Raw genomic sequence first — 24,430 nt, 5'->3', positions numbered from 1 at the left:
TCCATAGATCACAAATTTGTTCTGGCCTTGTTAGAACGCTGGAGGCCAGAGACCCACACTTTCCATCTTCCAACAGGGGAGTGCACCATAACCCTGGAGGATGTTCACATGTTGTTAGGCCTTCCAGTTGACGGTAAGGCAATTAATGGTTGTGTAATGCAAGCAAATTCCCTTTGCCACCAGGCATTGGGTATAGACTTGATAGAGGGACAAGCTAGTGCTAGGGGACAGGGTGTTAACCTTAAGAGGTTAAAGGACTATTATTCAACATTTCAGTTGGATGATGATTCTTCCCAAGAAACTATACTTCAGAAAACCAGGTGTTACCTGAGCTTGCTGTTTGGAAACGTTTTGTTTCCAGATAGTACTGGTAACACCGTTAATTTTATGTATTTACGTTTGTTAATGGATTTTACTAGAGTGAGTCTATATAGATGGGGGTCTGCTGCCCTGGCTATGTTGTACCAATCCATGTGCAAGAACGCAAAATACGATTCTTGCACATTCTATGGATGCGCTCTGTTGGTGCAAATGTGGGGGTGGTGGAGGATGTCTATAATGGCCCCGATTAACAGAACCAGCTGGACCTTTCCGTATGCAATGAGGTAACTTTTTAATTCATATTTTTCATGCAGAATAAGTGGATTATGATTTACTCTAACTAACACATTTAATTTGCGTTTTAGATTTTGCGTGAAAAAATCGACTTCACGAAAAATCCGCGGTCAAATATCACAATGTACCGCCAGCTGATTGATCACTTACGACCCGAGGATGTATTATCTCTAATCTTTTGCTCTTTTATAAGTGTATTTTTTATAAATATTTGATCGAAATAATGTATAACTCTTATGCATGCAGTTTATTTGGATACCATATCTCGATTGCGACCATGAGCCTAGAGGTGCAGATGCAGCTATTTGGACTGCAAGAACTTGCCTGATCCGGTACAACATCATCGAAATGCATCATAGTGACCGGGTCAAACTACAGTTCGGAATGCATCAAGGTATACCCGATCCTCCAGTTGACTTGGGAGTGTGGCACCTCAGACGAGTCAACCATCAGTGGAATCATCAAAACTGGAAGGATTACGCACCCGAATGGCGCCAGATGTAGAAGGACCGTCGCCAATATTTCCTCGACTTCCCCGTGAGTGATCGAGAGATGAAACCGTCCGCACAATACATGAGTTGGTACCGTACGGTTACCACCCCTAATTTATTTATTGCAGATCCGTTCTACCTAATAGACCCCCGTGCTCACAACTACATCCTACCACAACAACAACCTGAAGAGGAACAACAACAACAACAACTACAACAACAACGACAACAACGACAACAATTACAGCAGCAACAACAACAACAACAACGAGAACAAGAACAAAATCAGTACACCCACCAGCCACAAAATCTGTTCCATACTCCGTCCCGTTCTAACCGCAACTACCAGCAACAAAATTTGTTCCAATCACAGTCTCAACCTTTCCAAGAAGCTGAAGACCAACACCATTCTACTAGCCAATACCAGACCCATTCACAACCACTTGGCTTTGCAGGTTACACAGGGTCCACAAGGTTGTTCGGACAAAACATTGAGATCGGTTCGTCAAGCCTCCATCTAAGTCCCGACGATGGTCCACATGCTGAATCATCTCACCGTGGCACCCCTTTTGGCTATGCAACACCGTCGACCCAATTTGGATTTTATCAAGGTAGTTCTAGTACTGCTGGGTGCTGCGTACCGGAAGTCGTGTCCCAACCTACTCCCCCACCACCATTTAACAATTTTGAGGGCTTGGGTAACCGACTTTACGACAGTCGGTTTCCGAGAAATTATGGTGGCGTTGACGAATTCATGGACAGCGACCAGCAGAACAACCCACTTCCAGGCCCAGCTACACAGACACAACAAGAAGCACGAAGGGTAGGGGTGGTGCTAGGCTTCGCGGCGGCGTCAACGAACGCGCTAGACGTCCGATAACAAGACCTTTGTGCGGAACAGATGGTTATCTTGGCGATGCACGCCATTAGGCATTTTGTTATGTATTTTATAATGTTTTCTTTAATCAATTGTTGTCGATGTATCGTTTCCCTAAAATTAATGAAATTTTTTATTTCCGGTTTTTATATATAGCCCCGTTGTTTCGATTTCGAATAACGGATGTCAAAATAGGTGTTTATAAATTTAATTATAAAAACTAAAAAAAAGAAAAAAAAAAGGATTGGCTTTAGGCGCCAAATGGTTTGGCTATTAGGGAAAAAATACCCTAATGCGCCATTCCATTTGGCGCAATCAATTGAAAATTTAGGGTTAGCCATTTGAATTGGCGCATGCACCTCTAAATAACACTTATGCGCTATTTCAGTTGGCGCATCCACCTATCTGGGGTTCCAAACCTAGACATTTTGGTAAATACCCCGAAAACATGGTTTTTTTTAATTTTTTTATTAAACCTGGTTATTTAAATTTTTTTTTTTTCAGAAAACTCAGTCAACTTTGTATAAAATAAAAATATTTTTTATTAATTTTTTTTTCTTTTTCAACCAAATCAATATTTACATTGAATGTATTTTATACTAAGTGTATTTGTTAAAGATTAAATTATTATAAATTTTAAATCTATTTTTTATAAATTAAAAAATAATTTTGATATTTATTTTTAAGATTTTAACATGATAAAAATTACATTTTTTTAAAAAATATATCTATTAAAAATATTTATTATTAGAAGTAATAATATTGTTTCATCCTAGTTACTTTTTAACATTCCGAAAATAATGGCACCAAAGAGATAAAATATTTAATATAAATTTTAATAAAAATTTACTTAAACCACTTGTAGTGGTAACTATTTGGTAAAAGCTTCGCCATTGTGATTTTGAAATTCATAGTTCAAAATTATTTGGTGTACAATAATTATTAGTGTCACTTTATTAATATATTTTTATTTTCTTTTATAAAAATTCTATTTTAATTGGTTTTAAGTTTAAAAAATTATCTTTAAATAAATTATAACAAGATGATAAAATATTTTTAAAATAATTTTTAAAAATAGTTCACAGATCTACAATGTCTATATACAATGTATAATTTTTATATCAAAATATCAATATTTTTATCAAATACTATTTTTTTTGACTTAACATTATTAAAATAGTATTTTATAAAAACATAAGTCCAAATATGAGTTATAAGCATTAAAACTCTTTAAATAAACCAATACCAAAAGAAATTTTTTTAAAACAACAAATATTATAAAATAAATAGGTCCCTCATTTTTTTTTCTATATATACATCTCACTATTCAGTGCAAAACACAACACATAAGTCTTTATTTGTTGTTTTGGTTCTTGTTTATAAGATCCAAACTGCCAAACATTTTATCTCCATTTTTTCTTTCTTTCTTCATTTTTGTTTGATTATATCAAAAGCTACTATTGATCTCAATTTTATTTGCTAGTAGGATATGTCAAATTCTACTAGTAAATGTTCCTTGCCAATGAAGAGTGGTTCCAGTTCCAACCGGTTCAAGTTTTTTATTCCTCGGAACAACAAAAATAAGCAGCAACAAAATCCAGAACCAGTTAATCAGGATGTTTCACAAGTCGAATCATATGAGTCCGTTTCGCCAGTTTCTGCTAGCGTGAAAAATTCGAATAATCTCGTATCCTCGTTCACTCAAAAAATGCAAGTCGACTCATATTCGTATGAGTCGATCTCGCCAATTCCTGCTAGCGTGAAAAATTTGAATAATCTCTTATCCTCATTGACTCCATTGGTAGATATTAATTTTTTATCTAAGGTGTTAAAATTCAATCCTATGTTTTTTCATAAATTTTTTTCTCAACTTTGTGATGCTTTTTGATGACATTTTTAAAATAATTGACTCGAGTTCATCACAATTTTTCAGTGTTATGTTGAGTTTTGAATGCATCAGCTATTTAAGAACCACATTTGTTATGTATCATAAAAAATGTGATTATATTATTTTATAATTTAGTGGTCAAATTTATCAAAAAATTAAAATTATTTTATATTATTATCATAATAAAAAAAATTACAATTAAAAAAATTATTATCATTTTCAAGTAAACAAACAAATTATTTTTTAATACTTTTTTCAAATATTCATTTTAATGACCTTAAAAATGTAATAATAAATGGCTAAAAAATTCTTAAAACTTATCTATTTCAAAAAAAAAAAAGTTTTTTTCTCACTCAGAAATAAATCTTAACAAAGGGTCTTATTCATGATGAACATTTGTTTGATTATTTATTTTAATTACTTCTGAATGTTTTTTTCCTTATAATTTTATTTTTTATTAATAAATTGATATTTGTTTTGACTCTAAATTTCAGACTGTGGGCAAAGGAAGCAAAACTCCTGAAAATGCGGAGAAACCCTACTTTGTTCTTGAAGACTTGTGGGAGTGTTTCAAGGAATGGAGTGCATATGGAGTGAATGTTCCTCTCACACTCAGCGACCATGAACATGTCATACAATACTTTGCTCCTTATATCTCTGCAATTCAACTCTATGTTGAAGATCAAGAATTGGAGTAAGTTTGATTCTTTTTTCTCCATCTTTTATTGCTAATATATATATATATATATATATATATATATATATATATATATATATATATATATATATATATATATATATATATATATATATATATATATATATATATATATATATATTTCAGTTTATGAAAAATATTGTTAAGATAGCATAGCTCTTTAATTATTTGGTTGAGCTTAGAACACCATTATGCTGTTATGAAACTGTAGCAAGAAGGCCAGTGAGGAAAGTGGTACTTCTGTGCCACCAAACAAGGCACCTCATAAGCTTGTCTATGAATACTTTGAGCATGATTTGCCGTATGTACGCCTTCCCCTTAGTGATCAGGCAAGTCCTTTTCTTTTTCAAATATATCTCTTACATTACATCTCTTTCTCCGGTTTGAACCCTAACAGTTTCATTTTCCTCTCAGGTTTCAATTCTTGCTGAAGACGATCCTTGTATAAATAATTTGAAGAGCTCTGAATTATCACCATGTAGCTGGTTTTCCGTGGCTTGGTAGTATCTAAATCCATATCTTTCGCCGTCATTTTATTCTTTAATTTTATTTATTTATTTACTGTTTAACATTATGACAGAAGTCGATCCTTGTAGCCGATCTTATTTAGTATAATAAGGCATTGTTATTGTAATGTCTAACGAATAGAACTTGTGTTCAGGTATCCGATTTACCGTATCCCTCTAGGACCAACGATGAAAAGCCTCGATGCGTCCTTTCTTACTTACCATAAGCTGTCAACTGATTTCAAAAGTATATATTCATCTCTTTCATTTCCATTCTGATTGCCAAAACAAAACTTAAATTCTCATTTTGCTTACATTATTTTATATCTCTTCCTTTGTCACAGTCAAAACTCATCCGGAGATGCGTGACGGAAGGTTGAAAATCTCTCTTCCAAGCTTTGGCCTAACTACTTATAAGGTGAAAGGGTCGATTTTGCCTTTTCCTGCAGCGTCTGAATCGCGCCTATTGAACTCGTTTTTGAAGGCTGCTGATGATTGGTTGAAGAATTTGGAGGTCAGCCATTATGATCATAACCATTTTGTTAAGAATGGTAAGCAGTGGGTGGATTAGAAGAAGGTTTCTTGAGATGAGTGAAAGTTAGTTCATGTTGAAGTTAGAAAAGACTTGTTCTTATTAGGAATCTCTATAGTAGGAAGTTGAAAACTCAATGGTCTCAATTTTTACTTTGTTTGGAGTTAAATTAATGACTGTATCTTGGTATCTTGTCAATTTATGGTGGTTCATTATTATGATATTTATTTTAGTTAACCTTCCTTGAATCTTTTAAGAGGAAAAGTTTTTTATGATATTATGATTTATGACTTAGATTTACATCGTGGCTTAAATATCATAATAATTGACTTGTTTATTACATAAAAAAAATGTCTTGATAATGAGAACCCTAAGGTCATTGTGGTGATGCATTATCCTCTTGTCTACAACCTCTAGGGGGAGGAAAGTCATTGATGGTGGTTAAGGAGAATATGAGTTATCTATTCAAACTGTTGCTTATCTCTCAAAGGCCTGATGATCAATTGTTGTGGTGTTCATGATATTCTTTGAATTCACCATTTGATTGAAGTTTTTTTTTTAATAGGCAATTTAGACCTAGCAGGATTTGAACTTGAGACCTTGAGGGGAACACACCCTCAAAACCCAAGCTTTTATCACTAGCCACACACGCACAATTGATTGAAGATCTTACTTCCACTTCCACTTACTGCACTACATGAATGACGCGTGTTTGGCCCATAAATAATTAATCATCCTAAGCCAAAATATGACAATGCTATCTCAGATGAGCATGTCCATGTCTATATCCTTCTCCAATATAATCTATATTACCCATATGACACCCGCTTGAAAATAACAACTTAAATGTTGGAGAAGATTCCATATTATGATGAAAGAAGTAATCTTATTGTTGTTTACAAGTACAAGTGTCAGTTATTAGTCTCACATTGTTTAAAAAAATGGAGGTTAGGCACTTTATAAGTGAGAGGACTCATACACCTATCATTTTAAAGTTTTAGGTGAATATGTGGTGTCTCTTTCATTTGTGAGTTTCTCTTGACCCAATGTGGATGCTCCACATGATTACCCAACACTTATATCTTAGCATTTAGTGTCATGTCAAAACTACTAATTTTTCTTACGGAGATCGATAATGTCAGTTTCTTTTCTAAATATTCCTTTTTTTTAAAGTTCTTTTTCTACTCAAGTTTATTCTCAAATATTTATTTGAATACACACATTGTTGTACGTTGAGTTGGTGAATAAAATAGTGATAAGTTGAGTCTTTATATAATTTTCTTTTTATGACCATTAGATGATCTTGATCTTTTAATAAAGGAGCTGTTGTGATTTTTTACTATTGCACCTGACTATTCCGTGTCTTTAGAGCATATAGCAGGTTTTGCCGCAAACAAACATGTATATTTTGTCACGTAAAACATATAATATTGTACCTCGTGCACTGTTCTTAGATGTCTTAAATTTAAAAGATGATAGAGAAATGATCTAAGTTATTCTTTCTAAGAACAATCTTTACTGAAGGTTGCTAGAGGAATAAACTCTTAAAAGATATCAACTTCATATTCTATCAGAGGATAAAACTGTTGACTTAAAGGTTACAGTTGACCAAAGGAACCAGATGACTTGAGTACCATGACCAAACAACAAAGTTGACAACATGTACTAGCATGTACCAGAGCGAGTCACCAAGACACGTGCCAATAAGATGCTTTAACAAATGAAGTACCAATATGCTTAATGATCACTTTGTTTAGATGAAATCTTCCAAATTCATCTATTACACCAAATGATCATTTGGAGAACTTCATTACTCTTTCCAAATTACAATTAATCTTCTTAAAATATTTCTACATATGTAACAAACATTAGACAATAAAATTATTTTCTTACATTGTATTATCATCAAAATAAAATCAAAGAGCATTGTCTTCAAACTGTTTTAAGTTCAACATTGTCTATCATTTCACATATGACTACTACACTTGAGCTTAACTCTCCAGCACATAAGCACTAATGTAGAATTTTTACACAATTCTTAAGTTATCACTTTCCATGTAGGATTTAAAAGGAGTATTACTCCTCCTTATTCAATTATGGATTTTTGGATACTTATTGAGGAAATTCATCTCGAGGTTAGTATTCTTCTTTGCCACAACAACAATATAATGTTCTTCATGGACGACATAAAGTAAACAATAAAAGTTGTAGGATGTGATAAGATCATTCGTTTTCCTTTTTTTAAAATGGGAATTAGCCTTAAAGACACGATGATTGGTCAAAGGGTAAAAGAAACTGATTAGAATGAATTCTTGTTTGAGAAGGTGTGAGTTTAGAGGGAAAAAAACCCAAATAAGGTAAAAAAAAGTGAAACGGTAAAATAAATTCATGTCACATGTACAATGTGAAAAACTCGCATATGTGACGCAATATTAACTAGTCGGAGTATAAGGATATATAAATACCAACATATGCGAGCTTCTCACATCATACATGCAAAAATGTTCAATATGGAATCACACAAGAGATAGTCATTCTCACACGTGCAACGCCAATGTTTAAATTGTGGGATGACACACGAGATTTCCATATGTGTAAAAAACACTAAAATTTTAATTTATATAACTCATATGCTCGCACATGCAAGAAAATGTCCTTACATATTTAAAATTCTATGTTTTCCAATTCTATGTTTTCCAACAATGTAGACATAATTATAATTCCTTTCCCTCTAATTAATTCTAATAAAAGTATTAATGGCTATTATCTCTTCTTTCGTCGACGAAGATTCATAAGAGCGATCAATCATTTCTACTCATTCACTCAATTAAGTGAAATGACTGTAACCATAATCATTGGATTCTAAAAGTAAAAGTTAAAGATTTATTTTTATAATTTAAGAGTTTGAAGGCAACATCATGACTTGTTTTAACAGAGTGCCTTCACGAACAAACCAACATTATGAGAAAGATTGAGTTTCTTAAACAAACACAAGAAATCCTATTAGGTTTTATGAAAGAGAGAAGAAGAAGAAGAAGAAGAAAACTAGGATTGGTTATAACTGTTTTTACTATGCACTTACTCAACAAGGTTTCCAAGCTTACAAGTTAATAACAACTACCAGCCATTCTCAACAACCTGAGAGAACTAGTCTACTTATAGACTACTAAGCTAGCTTAAGCTACAAGATAAATTCAACAATTGGGCTAAACAAACTGGCCCAATTCAATATGCTAACAATCCTAGCATTTCGACTACTACATGTTAGAGTGTACTTCAACTACATCATGCAGGACTTCGATATCAGCATGTGAACAGACTTCGACAACATGCTTAAACTCTGTAGAACCAATAAGCTACCCTTGTTGAGACTAGAGTTAGACCCAAAATCTCACAAATATCCACCTTGGAACAAACTCTATAACATCAAGGAAACAAACTAGTTTTCTTCATGCAACTTTATCAACTGCATACGGTGGAAAAATTTGCATCTTGTCAATGTCTTGGTGATCATATCAGCAGTATTGTAATCTGTTAAAACCTTCAGCACTTGGACTTCTTCCCACTCGATTATTTCTATGACAAAATGCAACCTCACATCGATGTGCTTTGTTTGTTCATGATAAGTTGAATTCTTTGACAGGTGTATTGCACTTTGGCTATCACGTTTAACGGTGATTGCTCGACCTTGAAGTTTAATCTCCATAGTAAAACCTTCAAGTCATAATGCTTCTTTCACAACTTTAGTGAGGGAAATATATTTCGCTTCAGTGGTTGATAAGGCAACAACCTTCTAAAGTGTTGATTTTCAACTAATTGTTATCCCAAATATAGTGAAAATATATCTAGAAATATATTTTCTAGAATACGTACAACCTGCATAATCAGAGTCTAAAAATCCTTCGATTTTTACTTTGCTATCATCACCACGGGCTCCACCATAAATTAGGAATCTACTCAAAGATCCATTTATGTACCTTAGAATCCACTTCAATGCTTGCAAGTGCGTCTTTCTAGGATTGGCCATATACCTACTTAAAAGGCTTATTGTATATGTTATGTCTGGCATCGTACGGACCATGGCATACATCAAAGAACCTACTATACTAGCATATGGAAAGCTATTCATAAAGGCTCTTTCAACTTCAATACTAGGACTTTGAGTCGTACTCGTCTTGAATTGGTGATTTGTCGGTGTTACAACAGGCTTTGAGTTCGACATACCGAATTTGTCGAGAATGTTCTTCAGGTATGTCTTTTGAGATAAGCATAATCTTGACTGCTTTCTATCTCTCTAGATGTCAATCCTAAGAATTCTGGAGGTAGCTCCTAGATTCTTCATGTCAAACTCCTTAACAAGTTCATTCTTTAACTTCACTATATCCTCGACACAGTAGCTTGCTATGAGGATTTCATCCACATAAAGCAACAAAATAACAAGTGAATTTCCAGGTCAAAATCTAAAGTAAACACATTAGTCGAATTGACTCCTAGTGAAACCTATGTGTTCCATCAACTTACTGAATCTCCTATTCCACTATAAAGGAGATTGTTTCAGTCCATATAAAGATTTATTCAAATTTCACACATAATCTTCCTTTCCCTTTTCTGCATACCCTTTAGATTACATCATCGAGATTGTTTCATCTATATCATCATACAAGAAATCAGTCTTCACATTCATCTACTCCAGCTCTAGGTTGAACTTTACCACCATGGCAAGCAACATTTGAATAGATATGTGCTTCAAAACTAGTGAGAACACATCATTAAAGTCAACTTCTTCTTTCTGAGTGAATCCCCTAGCAACCAATCTTGCCTTGTATCTCTTTGACATTACTCCTTTAATTCCTTCCTTAACCTTGAAAATTCGCTTATAACCGACTAACTTGCCCCTGTAGGTTTCTCAATCAGCTCCCAAGTGTTATTATCATGGAGAGATTTCATCTCATCATTCACGACCTTCAGCCATTCAGTCTTATTTTGACTCCTCACAGCTTCCTTGTAGTCTCTAGGTTCTTCATCAAGGACCTCACTTGTTGAGATTAACGAAAAGCTATGAGATCTGCATAACCAAGTCTCTGAGGTGGCTTAATGATTCTTATCGATCTTTCTCTAGCCAACAGGTTGTCATTATCAGTCTCTTCATCTTTATCAGCAATTTGGGCTTCTTCTTCGACTTCATTTGGGTTATGTAATTCAACATCACTATGCTCCACCTCAACAGGAATCTCTTCATGTTCTAGTTCTTCTTCAGAGATTTCTTCGTTTCAACCAGCATCGTAAATTTTCTTGAATGTCATTCTCGCTTTATTGAAAACTACATCTCGACTTGTGATACACCTCCCGTGACCTGGCTCTAGGCACCACACACTACTACAAAATATACCTTTGGTAACACAATATTACTATGACCGTTTAAATAATCATATTAGTAACTCATTTTCGCGCGCCTGAATTTTTTAATATTTTATTAAAATAAATTTAATCACGGTCCTATAACACAACTGTTGTGGTATATTAAAGTTTATTTGCTTCGATTCCTAGCACCAATAATTTTTCTTTTTTTCATTATAAAAAGGGGTTGTCATTATACTCTTGTAAATATATTAAAATAAAAATAATTATCATAACGTTTAATAATAGAAACCATTGTGAATAGTTCTTACTTATTATCACAATTTTGGTTGTCATGGTGATAACTTTTACACACACACACATACACATAAGTGACATTATCAAGATTCAACACAAAATAACTATCACTCTCAAAACAAAACCCTAACACCTCTCTCTCTCTCTCTCTCTCTCTCTCTCTCTCTCTCTCTCTCTCTCTCTCTCTCTCTCTCTCTCTCTCTCTCCACATGAAGCGAACTCGTCCTCATAAGCTTCTTCAAACTTAAAGGTAATCAAGTCCATACGCTTTATCTTTTCTTCTTCATAAGCCTTCTTCCATTTTTCTCAAAACAAAACCCTAATATCTCTATCTTTCACATGCAGCAAACTCGTCCTCAAAAGCTTCTTCAAGCTAAAAGGTAATCACGTTCTTCCATATTTCATATCATTTCCATGTATGACACTAGTTCTTCTTAAAAAAAATTCATTTGGCATGATATTCTTGTTTTTTTTTCATTTGGTTGATGTTCCATGTGTGTTGACGTTGTTAATGTCATGGTGTTTATGTTTCAAAGTCTGGTTCAAGAGTTTATGTTTCCAAATCTGGTTGCAGTTTATGTTACGAAATCTCTTTACATTTGTCATGGTATTTTTTGACTTATAGGGAAAGTGAATGAAGAAAATTAACTTAAGAAAGCTCGTACTATGGGTATGGTTCACATATGATTTGTGTTGCTATGGAGAAACAATACAAGAAATATGAAGTTATTGTGTAAACTTCATCCGCTTGTATTTTTTCTTCATAGTAACACTAAGTAGATTAACTTCAACATTAATTCCATAAATCTTTTCAATAAAAGGTACGTTCGTAAAACATTTTATGTTGTATGTTGTCGTTGTTTTGTTGATAAAAGGTGTGTGGTTGTTATTGTTGTTGTTGTTGTTATTTTGTTGATAAATATTGATTAATGTTGTTGTATATTGTTGTTGCTGATAAATGTTTCTCATAATAAGAACAAAATATTGTCATGTCACCAAAAAAAAAGTTTCTTGTGGCTTAGCAATAATTTGTTTTTGTGAATCTTGCATCATTAATTTCTTATGCATATTGATAGAAGATCTAGTTGAGTTTATTAAATCATATGTAGATTGCTTGTTTCACTAACCCTTCACTAAAAATTCATTCATTTATATTAATTTAGAAAATTATAATATGAAAGTTAAGTTATATTTTAAAACCATCTTAGATCAATCAATATTTTTCAAATTGCATGCAACTCATAATTCATCTCTCGTTCTTTAACATATAGAATGTGACTCAATAACCTAAGTCCTTCATAGCATATACTCCTTCTATTTTAGTTTATTTTGAATTGCATCAATTTATTGACTAATTCCGACTCATAAACTAGAAGAGAAAGAATCGATGCTACAAAGGACTTAGGCCAATGAACCATATTCTATATGTTAAAGAGTGAGATATGAGTTATGAGATGCATGCAATTCGAAAAACAATATTTCGTTTAAGTTGTTTTTCAAGAATAATTTAATTTCCAGATCATTTTCTTCTACATCAATTTGAATGGTTGTATTTGTTTAGCGAGGTGTATGGAAAACAAATAATCTACATATTTTATAATAAACTCAGGTATACATACCACAACGGTTATCTTTTGTAGTTATGGTGAAACGTTAATTATTTTCATGATAAATTGTTGTTGCTGGGTTTCAAATCCAAGACCTAAATATATATCACAACGATTGTATTAGATAATCATTGTGATAGGAAGTGCACTACTTGACTTATAATCATGATCGCTCGACCGCGATGGAAAACATCATAAATATAACCACCCCCTTACCTCATAACGGTTAGTCGGGCATTTTGGTAACCTTTTTCAAACCATTGTGATATGGCTTTTACGTAGTAGTGACAACCTATTAAATTTGACTCCTTCAGGGTACCCCATGAACATGCAGCGACGACTGTCAAAGATGCGCGGCCTATTTTTTGCTGCAGTACAGTGTATAAGATCATAGCTAAGATCTTGACCTTAAGGTTAGGAAAACTTATTCACTTGGTAGTAGACGATAGCCAATGTGTGTTTATCCCTGGTAGAGTAATTCACGATAACATAATACTGGCTCAAGAATTGATTTGTGGCTATGCTCGAAGGGGGTGCTTTGCTTGATGCATGATCCAAATGAATGTGCAAAAAGCTTATGATTATGTTTAATGGCCAAAAATGGAACCTATTATGAAAAAATTAGGCTTTCCTTGTCAGTATGTTCAATGGATTTTGGCTTATGTTCAAACTGTTTCATACAAGTTCTCAATTAATGGTAGCCCGTCATAACTGTTAATTTCTAGAAGAGGCTTGAAGCAAGGGGACCCAATCTCCCCGTTATTATTTGATTCATAATAAGTTGACCGTGGCCATGTGTTCCCCCTTAATTGATAAAGTTATGCAAAGGATTCATCACTGGAGTACCAAGTTATTATTGTATGCAGGTAGATGTCAATTGATTAGAAATATTCTGTTCTTGGTAGCTAATTATTGGATGCAAGTGTTTCCTCTTCCAAAAAAGGTGATTTTTTATATTCTGTCTCTTTGTAGAACCTTTCTCTGGACGGGGGGTGAGGTAATTAGTAGAAAGGCCCCTGTAACTTGGAGTCATATTTGTATAATGATGTTTGTATCGAGTTTGGTGAAAGGAAAGAATACCATGAAAACATTCTTAGTGTCAAGGATGAAGGAAACAATTGTATTTTATTGAATTCATTATGCTCTTACCGCATTATGTAATAAATTTCTCAATATGCTTCATAATTGACTTGCCATCTTTCCTTAAAACGATAGCAAAGGTGTAGAAGACTTATAACCTCTAGGTAGAGGCACCAATATGCCTACTCCATTCAGGATAAGTCTTCTTATACATATGCATGTCTATGGTCTTTAGATGAATCCCAAAATTACCTCTTGGTTGTATCGACTAAGAAGTTGATATCCAACTGTTGTGGTCCAAGAGATTTATCCTCGATTGTAGTTAGTGCCACATATAACCTAGTGATTTTAAAAAACTATTGAAATTGAATCAGAGGAGGGGAATTGTTCCATTGACGCTCTTAGTTCACTTCTACATTATTTCTCACAAGAGTTGTTTAAACCTTATTAAAAACTCATAACAAACAAGTCTTACACGTTTCCACAGAGTCTTTAATTTCTATGTCAAAATATCAATATTTTAGTAAATAATATTTTCTTTGACTTTTTTAAAATATACTAATAAAAATACAAAGCCTCTTGAAAGTTACAAGTATTAAAATTTTTCAAAAACATAAACCAAGAAATAAAATAAAAACCTATAAAAACATTAAATTTATGAAAAAAATATTTAGATCCCTCATTTTTGCTTCTATAAATTCACACACTTTACTCCTCATTACATAACACCACATAAATCTTTATTTGTGCTTATGCTTCTTCTTCCTTAAAAACCAGATTTGCAACATTCACTCTCCCTTCTTCCTTAAAATTCAAATTTGCAACATTTAGTCTCCCTTCTTCCATCATTTCTTTATTTCTTCACTCTTTCATTCTCAAACACTGTTACTGATTATACAATTCATTTATTATTTCGATCATGTTAAACTTGTTAGAGCGGATCTTGCGGAATCCTGATAGCGTGAATAATCTAAATAATCTTTTATCCTCATTCACCCCTTCCGTCGATGTTAAATTTTCATCGAAGGTGTTAATTTTTTTTTAGTCATTTTTGCGTCTTGTTTACCTTTTGAAATAATTGATTGATTCGAATTCATTCGGACTTGTTGGTCTCAGTTTTCGTGTTTATTTTAATTTAAATCATATAATGTTGATTTTTTATTACACTGGCAATATTAAAACACATTTATTATGTATTAAAAAAGGGAATATATTATTTAATAATTTAAAGGTCAACTTTTTATAAGGCTGAAATTGTTTTTTATTTATTTACTTTAATGAAAAAAAACTTTTTAAAAGGAAAAAAAAGTTATCAACATTTTCAAGAGAACAAAACAACGTCTTATTTTAAATGAGTCGTAGTTTTCATTTTGTGAAACTCCTATTTAATTTTTTTATTAAAAAATGGATAAAAAATTCTAGACATTTTTTTCAAAAAGATAATTTTCACAAAGAAACGTAACAAACGGTCCTTAGTCATGAACGTAACAAATGCTTCTTTAGATCTGATCTTTTTTCTTCTTCTTTGGATTGAATAGGTTGAGAGCAAAGGAAGCAAAACTTACGAGTCTGGGGAGAAGCCCTACTTCGTTCTTGAAGACCTGTGGGAGTCTTTCAAGGAATGGAGTGCATATGGAGTTGAGGTTCCTCTTAGACTAAACGAAGATGACCATGTCTTACAATACTTCGTTCCATATCTCTCTGCAATTCAACTCTATGTTGAAGATGGAGAACTGAAGTGAGTTGAATTTCCCTTGTTCCATTTACACATATAGATTCTTTTGATTCTAACATGTTTCAAATTTATATGAATTTAAGACACTTTTTTGCCACCATTGTAGTGCTTAAAAACATGTTATTTTTTTGTTGAATTTTTTTAGCAAGAAGTCTAGTGAAAAAAGTGGTGATTCTATGTCTTCAAAGGAGACAACTAATAAGATTGTGTATGAATATTTTGAGTATTCTTCGCCATATGTACGTCTTCCTCTTACTAAGAAGGTAAGTTCCTTTCTTTTTTTGATGTATCTTTTAACATTGTATCACTCACCTTTTCTTGTTTGAACGTTAGTAATTTCATTTTCTTCTCAGGTTTTGACTCTTGCTAAAGAAAATCCTTGTATAAAGAATTTGAGGAGCTATGAGCTATCACCCTGCAGTTGGTTTTCCGTTGCTTGGTAGTGTCTATTGTCTAAATCCACATATTTCGTTGTCATTTTATTCTTTACTTGTTCCTTATTTAGTGTCTAACATTATGAAAAAAGTTGATCCATGTAGCCGACCTCACTTAATAGATAAAATTTTTGTTGTTGTATCTGACATATAGAACTTGTGTTCAGGTATCCGACTTACCGTATCCCTAATGGGCCAACGATAAAAAACATAGAAGCTTCATTTCTTACCTACCATAATCTGTCTACTAAATTTAAAAGTATATACTCATCTCTTTCATTTACATTCTGACGGCCAAATAAACTCTCATTTTGCTTACCTTATTTTATATGTTTCTTCCTTTGTTACAGAACCAGAGATGCATGACAGAAAGTTGAGAATGCCTCTTCCGATTTTTGGCCTAACAACTTATAAGGTGAGAGGGTCAATTTTGCCTTTTCCCTCAGCGTCTGAATCGCGTCTATTGAACTCGCTTTTGAAGGCTGCTGATGATTGGTTGAAGAATTTGGAAGTGATCCATTGTGACCATATGCATTTTGTTAGGAATGGTAAGCAGTGGGTATATTAGAAGAATGTTTTTTTAGATGAAAGTTTATTCTTGTTCATGTTGAAGTAGACACATAGAACTAGACATTAGGAAATGGCTTTGTTCTTATTAGGAATCTCTATAATAGGAAGTTGAAAACTCAATGGCTTCAATTTTTACTTTGTTTGGAGTTAAATCAATGACGGTCTCTAGTCAATTTATTGTGGTTCATAATTATGAAATTTTAGTTAATTTGGAAAAAATCTGTGAAGTGCATGTTCTCTTCATTTTCTATTAAAATTAACACATGATTATCACTATCTGATTTTTTTTATTTTCCATCACTAAGGATAAAATTTAGGAAAATATTTTGACCAAATTCAAACAAGGTTTTATTTTGGTTGGCACTTGAATGTTGTTCTCTTTTGATTTCAACGGTTAAACTCGATTCTTTGGCTCTTTGCTACATAAGACTCTAAAAATGTAGATTTTCCACATCATTTAATGCTTATCAAGATTTTTGGTTATAGTCAAAATCCCAACCCAAAAGTTCATTGAGCTCATAAATAACATATATGTTACTAGCAAGAGATGAGTTGAACATTGAGTGTGTTACGGTTATGGACAAGGTTTTTGGTTGTAGTTGTATTGTCTACTTACTTGCAAATTAAGATCATCATTTACTTGGTTTTGCATGATTTCAAGGAATTGGTGATGTGTAGGTTAGTGTGTGTCAAAATAAAGATTGCAATTGTGGATGAGAAGTATATTTTTGTCGTATTATTAAAGGGGGGGTGTTTGTTTCAAAAATTCATAAATAATTTTTTGAAATAAATTATCTGGAAATAAAAATATGGAGATTTAATTCTCACATATTATTTTTAAAAATGTGTTTCTCATATAATTTGAAGTTCCCCGAAAATTGAGTACTTATGTACTTTTTTAAAATAAATTATGTGAAATTTCATTAGAATGAATATTTCTCCTTCTTCTCATTTAAAAAAACATTTATTTTTGGAAATAATTTTTTTCCAAACATATAATAAACATGGGAATAACTATTTCCAAAAATATAATTTATAGACTTGAAACAAATACCATAAGTTTCAAAGTGGTGTGCATGAATGAAAAAGGAGTTTTGTGAAGTAAGAAACTAACATGTTTGATTTGTTTTATAAAATTGTATTTTAGTTTTTAAAAATTATAAAACTAAAAAACTTTGTTTGACAAGATATTTGTGTCCCACGGTTTTCAAAAGTTGTTTTAGCAGTTTGTTTTTAAAAGCTAAAAATGAAAAAACCTTTTAGATGTTTTTCTTTTCTATTTTGTGCTTTAAAAGCATGTGAAAAATTAGAGGTGATAATTAGATTCATTAAACAAACATACATTTAATTTATGTAATTTTCATCAAATCCATCTATTATATAGAAAGTTAGTTAAAGGATTGGACTCAATCCACCCATTTATATATGGATGGATTTAATCCATCTAACATATTATAAAGATTCAATATATAACTTTTAATATGTATTTTAAATCTATTATATTGGTTTATAATAAAAAAAATTATTTATGCAGTTACTGAAGTCAATAATTTAATATATGATTTTATTTAATTTATAAAATTAATTAAAATATCTCTCTCACACAAAAAATATTTTGGAGAAAGATTAATGTTATGGACGGACTAATATTCACTCATTTAAAAGATCTTAATGGATGGATTGAATAGAATTTATCCTCAATAAGTAGATTTGATTTGATTGGATATTTTAAAATAAATTTTAGTTGATTGTTAATGGATTAATGAAATGCTTTGAGAATTTGTTTTTCCAACCATATAGTTTTATTTGGCACCAACTTAATTTTTTTTTAATACCAAAAATACTCCTCTCATTTTTTTCATTAGCAAAGTGATAAAAAATTATCTCTCCTGAAGGAAAGATTTGGTAGTCTATCAAAAAAATTCGATATGCATTTTTATTGGATTTTTCAAATAAACTTGTATGTGGCAAATTTTACCGGTCTTTTTCAAAAACTCTAGTGACTTCTAGATTTTTCCTATAACCTTGAAAAACCAAATAGTGTTAATTTTCAACGTTTGATATTTTGCCGACACTTTTGTAAGGTTGTGATTGCTGACAATTTTTTGTGATCCATAGTGATTCAAAACTTTTAAAAATACGCACCATATATTATTAAAACAAATATCTCAGAATGTCTCAATATTTTGCTATTTCAACGGCGTTAAACCTCCTTTTGAGTTTCGGCTCACAGAGGACACTCATCTTGATATTCTGAAATATTAATAAGTTGCAAAACCTAGGATTCGAACCCAAGTTACTAAGGATCCATTGCTGCAAGCTTACCACCAAATCATGCATGTTTAGTTGTTTATAATTGCATAGGAGTTCTATATATTAATATTCAATTCTTTTTCAATAATATATAAATTAAAACTGTAATAATATTTTAATAGCTGTATAAATGTATTATTTAATAATTATATAATTATAAATTATTTAAATGTATTTTAATTAACGTTTTTTTTATAAAATATTTAAATGTATTTTAATTAACGTTTTTTTTATAAAATATTTAAATGTATTTTAATTAACATTTTTTTATAAAATATTTAAATGTATTTTAATTAATGTTTTTTTAGAAAATATTTAAATGTATTTTAATTAACGTTTTTTTTTATAATTATATAAATGGATTTTAAATGTATTTTTAAATATTTTATAATTGTATAATTATATAAATGTATTTTAAATATTTTAACGTTTTTTATATTATTACAGTTTTTTAATTTATATAAACGTTTTTATTAATAATTTTATTTAGATAATGCAATGATTTAAAAGATTGAGCAATAATTATATATAGATAATGCAATGATTAAAAAAACTGAGCAAATTCCTAACAAATATTTAAAAAGTTAATTAAAAAAATAAATAAAATTATTAAAAAAAAATTAATTAAGAAAATTATTAAAAAAAACATATTAAATAAAATTATTAAAAAAACGTTTATATAAATTAAAAACACTGAATAAAAATGTTTATGAAAATTATTAAAAAAATGTTTATATAAGTTATTAAATAATACATTTATATAATTATAAAAAAAACGTTAATTAAAAAAATTATTAAAAAAACATTTAAATAAAATTATTAAAAAAACGTTTATATAAATTTAAAAAACTGAATAAAAATGTTTATGAAAATTATTAAAAAAATGTTTATATAAATTATTAAATAATACATTTATATAATTATAAAAAAAACATTAAGTAAAAAAATTATCAAAAAAAAATTTAAATAAAATTATTAAAAAAACTTTTATATAAATTAAAAAAACTGAATAAAAATGTTTATGAAAATTATTAAAAAAATGTTTATATAAATTATAATCATTACATTTATATAATTATAAAAAAAAACGTTAAGTAAAAAAATTATTAAAAAAACATTTAAATAAAATTATTAAAAAAATGTTTATATAAATTAAAAAAACTGAATAAAAATGTTTATGAAAATTATTAAAAAATGTTTATATAAATTATAAATATTACATTTATATAATTATTAAATAAAATTAGTTTTTATACTCAACGTTTTTATTTTAATTAACTTTTCAAAATGTTAGCAACTTATAATATATGGAACTCCCAGCTTTTGCAACTTATTAATTTGCAATTTTGACAGCAGCCACGTCATACGCCCAGTCAGCCAAACATGGATTATGGCGCCCAGTCAGCAAGATTCTCCCAGCCCAGTCAGCCAAACATGGAATAGGGGGTGTGATATTTGTGATGCCAAAGCATAAACCTTGCCATTTGGGTTTACGAAACCTATGAGTTTATCTAAAAGAAGTGCTACCATCTTCAGCCACTGATTGTGTTGAATATTTGTCATATTATTGAGTTAATTATGGGTTGTTGAGATAATTATAGGTTATTGAGAGAATAGCTCACATTGTTGAGATAATTATGGGTAGAGATAATTGTTTGTTGAGGGAAACTAGGGTTTTGATTTTATAAAACCAAAACCTCGTATTATATATATGGCTTATAACATTGTAATATATATACAATTCACAAGACATGATAAAAGGGGCTGAAGTTACTCTATAGTCACAGACGTAGATAATTTGGCCGAACTGCATGAACAAAGCTTTTGTGTATTTCTCTATACTCTGATTTTATTTGCATTTTTATTCTAACAATTGGTATCAGATGACAATTAATCCGGGAGGCGCGAAATTTTAAGTGATTGAGTTTGACGGAACAGAAAATTTTAGTTTATGGAAAATGAGAGTTAAAATGTGTTGGCTCAACAAGGTTTACAGAAGCCGCTTCGTGATAAGAAATCGACGGATATCGCAACCGTTGATTAGAATGAGATGAAGGAGAAGGCCGCAGGTTTGATAAGACTTTATGTTTCTGATGATGTGATGAATCATATCTTGGACCTAACAACTCCGAATGATGTCTGAAATAAATTGGAAAATAAGTACATATCCAAGACGCTCATGAAAAAATTGCTCGTGAAGCAACGTCTCTACAGCTTGAAGATGCGGGAAGGAGGCGATTTGCAGGCTCATGTCATCGCTTTCAACAACATCCTCACTGATTTGATATGGCTTGGTGTGAAGGTTGATGATGAGGATAAAGCCATTATTTTGATGTTCTCTTTACCAAGCTCTTATGATCACTTGGTGACCACTTTCACATATGAGAAGGAAATAATCACGTTGGATTATATTTCTTCTACTCTTTTGCAACACGCATAACATCGCCTAAGTGTATAGGAATGTGGAGGAAATTCAGGTGAAATTTTGTTTGTGAAGGGAGGTTTTAACTGAGGCAGAGGCAAGGTTAAGCCAGTGGATTATGGAAAGAAAAAGAGGCTCAATCCAAGGATAGAAAAACAACAAAATGTTGTGGTTGCAGGTAAATTAGCCATTGGAAGAGGGACTATCCAAATAGTTCAGGCAACAGTAGTTCAGTAAATGTAGTTCATTCTGATGGGTCATGTAGTGAAGATGATTTTCTTTATGTTTCATCAGTAAAATGCACTGATGCATGGATTCTTGATTCTGGGTGCTCCTACCATATGACGCCGCGTCGGGAGTGGTTCAACTATTTTAAATCAGGTGATTTTGGTTTTATCTATTTAGGTGATGATAAAACTTGTACCATCACTAGAAAAGGGCAAATTAAAATTTCTTTGAACGATGGTGGCGTCCGCACGTTGAGTGAGGTGCGTTATATTCCAAAATTTAGGAAAAACTTGATTTCTCTAGGTACTCTTCAAGCAAATGGTTCTTCATTCCGGTCAGATGGAGTTATAGATATCATGAGGGTTAGCAAGGGTGCAATGACAGCAATGACAGCAAGGAGGACTTCATGCAACATTTATAAGTTGTTGGGGGCATAATTATGGGTGATGTGGTGTCTGTTGAAACTAATAATGATGCAACCAAACTGTGGTCCATGCGCTTGGGTCATCTCAGTGAACGTGAGATGATGGAACTGCATAAAAGGATTTTGCTGAAGGGTGTTCACAGTTGCACATTTGGATTATGCAAGTATTGTGTTCTTGGGAAACAATGTAGAGTTCATTTCAAGACTGGGCAACACAAGACCAAGGTAATCTTAGACTATGTCCATTCTGATGTCTAGGGGCCTACAAAAGATACTTTTGTGGGAGGTTCGGGGTACTTTATAACATTCATTGATGATTTTTCTCGTAGGGTCTGGGTTTATTTTATGAAATATAAATCTGAGGACTTTTCCAAGTTCAAACCGTGGAAGGTAGAGGTAGAGAACCAGATAGTGAGAAAGATAAAGTATATGCGGTTTGATAATGGAACTGAATACACTCACAGGAAGTTCATGCATTTTTGTGAGAAGAATGATATCTAGAGGCACTTTTCTGTGAGAAAAAGACCACAACAAAATGGTGTTGCAAAGAGGATGAATAGGACTCTGACAGGGCAGGCAAGGTGCCTTTGGTTGAATGCTGGTCATCCAAAATGTTTCTGAGGAGCATCACTCAATATGGTATGCTATCTTGTTAACAGATGACCACGTGCTTTATTGGATGGAAAATTTACAAAGGAGGTGTGGATAGGTAACCCCATTGATCTGAGTAATTTGATGATTGTTTAATGTCCAACATATGTGCATATTTCTAGTGAGAATCAGTCTAAACTTGACTCAAAGTTAAAACAGTGCATCTTTATTGGCTACAAGAAAGGCGTGAAGGGGTACAAGTTATGGGATCAGGTTAAGAGGAAGGTGGTTGTCATCAGAGATGTTATATTTGATGAGCAGTCAATGTTGAAATAGTCAGATGTGACAGTTGTGCCAGATACTAAGGTAGAAAATTCCTTTCAAGACAAGATTTAGGTGGACATTAAGGAGCCACCATATAGTCTAAGGCAGATTATAGCCCAACAGCAAGATGAACCAGACTCATTCAGCTGGAGTGCAAGATTCCGGTGGAGTACAAGACTATACACTTTTGCATGATAGGGAGCCCCGTCGTATTACACCTCTAGTGAGATATGTAAAATCCCATTTTTATTTATTAGCTATTTTATTATTTATTTAATTATTTAATTATTTTTTGGTATGATAATTATGTGATTATGTGTTAATTGGGTTATTTGAATTATTAGGAGTAATTTTTGGTATGATAATTATGTGATTATGTGTTAATTGTTGAGAATAACATTGGTTGGCTTGTATGCTCTATGTTATTTGTGATTGATAAATGCTATGTGAATGCTTTATTGGTAATGTATGTGTGTTGTGCAATATTATGGTGGATAATTTGATGTGTGCGAATTATTGTGAAATACTTGGATGATTTAGGTTATGAGATAATATAAATTGCATATATTGTGAGTCTTGTTGCACATGCATTCATGGGGAGATTGTACTCCAATTTGTGGCTTTGACCCTAGTGTGGAAACGAAAGCACTGGACTATGTGTTCATATTGTGGCTTTGATCTTAGTGTGGAAACGGAAGCGGTGGACTATACGTTCATATTTGAGCTTTGGTCTTGTCTAGATCGGAAGCGTGGCTCTGATTCTAAAAATTGAATCGAGGGAGAGGTGAGCTAGATGTTCACATTGGTACCACATGCATGAGTAGTAATTGAGTTGCATTGGTGTCTCATGTGACGATTGTATGATGATTGTTTTGATTGTGCTATATGCGAAATTGAGTGGATTGTGATAATCGTGATGTTTTGATTTGGTGTGCAATGTATGATAATTGATTTAATTGTTATATATGTGGTAACTATGATGGAATATCTTTGGTATCTGGAATTAGAGTAATGTTGTATATGTGAACATATGACATGTATTGGGAAAGGTGGAATACATGAGTATGTGATTTTTTGTATTGATGTGCAATATGTGCTAAATAATGTAATTTGTTACATTGTGGGATTTTGTGATTGAATTATCTTTGTACCTTGACTTATTGAGTAATGTGGTATATGTAAACATGTGAATTGGATTGAGATATGTTAATTACATGATTATATGAAGTGTGATGAATGGTTTTAATGTGTGTATGTTATATATTGCTTATTATTATATATTCCTATTATGATATGAATTCTCACCCTTCTGTTGGAATGATGTTTTATACGACATCGCTCAGGTACTCAAGATAGTGATGCTTCTCGCAAGGATTAGCCGGAGGAGTTAGATTGTGTTATTTACTTATATTAGGTAGTG

At 31.8% G+C, this 24,430-nt stretch overlaps 2 protein-coding genes and 1 long non-coding RNA gene across 3 annotated transcripts; all 3 read left to right on the top strand.

Moving 5' to 3' along the window:
- The first annotated feature begins 3,472 nt into the window (after positions 1–3,472).
- LOC131629200 (uncharacterized) lies at positions 3,473–4,569 on the top strand. Its single transcript, XM_058899996.1, has 2 exons — positions 3,473–3,670; positions 4,366–4,569. The coding sequence occupies exons 1-2, from the start codon at positions 3,473–3,475 to the stop codon at positions 4,567–4,569; spliced, it is 402 nt and encodes a 133-aa protein (XP_058755979.1).
- A 430-nt stretch (positions 4,570–4,999) lies between these two features.
- LOC131629215 (uncharacterized) lies at positions 5,000–5,826 on the top strand. The gene is made up of 3 exons (XR_009291995.1): positions 5,000–5,089; positions 5,251–5,342; positions 5,440–5,826. It is a non-coding gene; the product is annotated as an uncharacterized LOC131629215 (long non-coding RNA).
- A 9,621-nt stretch (positions 5,827–15,447) lies between these two features.
- On the top strand, positions 15,448–16,823 carry LOC131629199 (uncharacterized). Its single transcript, XM_058899995.1, has 6 exons — positions 15,448–15,453; positions 15,508–15,707; positions 15,850–15,967; positions 16,058–16,143; positions 16,306–16,397; positions 16,489–16,823. Exons 1-6 carry the CDS (start codon positions 15,448–15,450, stop codon positions 16,704–16,706), a joined length of 720 nt encoding a protein of 239 aa, XP_058755978.1. The 3' UTR covers positions 16,707–16,823.
- The last annotated feature ends 7,607 nt before the right edge of the window (positions 16,824–24,430 follow it).

Source organism: Vicia villosa, unplaced genomic scaffold (genome assembly GCF_029867415.1).
Source record: "Vicia villosa cultivar HV-30 ecotype Madison, WI unplaced genomic scaffold, Vvil1.0 ctg.000534F_1_1, whole genome shotgun sequence".
Classification (NCBI taxonomy): domain Eukaryota; kingdom Viridiplantae; phylum Streptophyta; class Magnoliopsida; order Fabales; family Fabaceae; genus Vicia; species Vicia villosa.
Note: the sequence above shows the minus strand (reverse complement) of the source record. Positions and strands in the feature narration are given on the sequence as shown.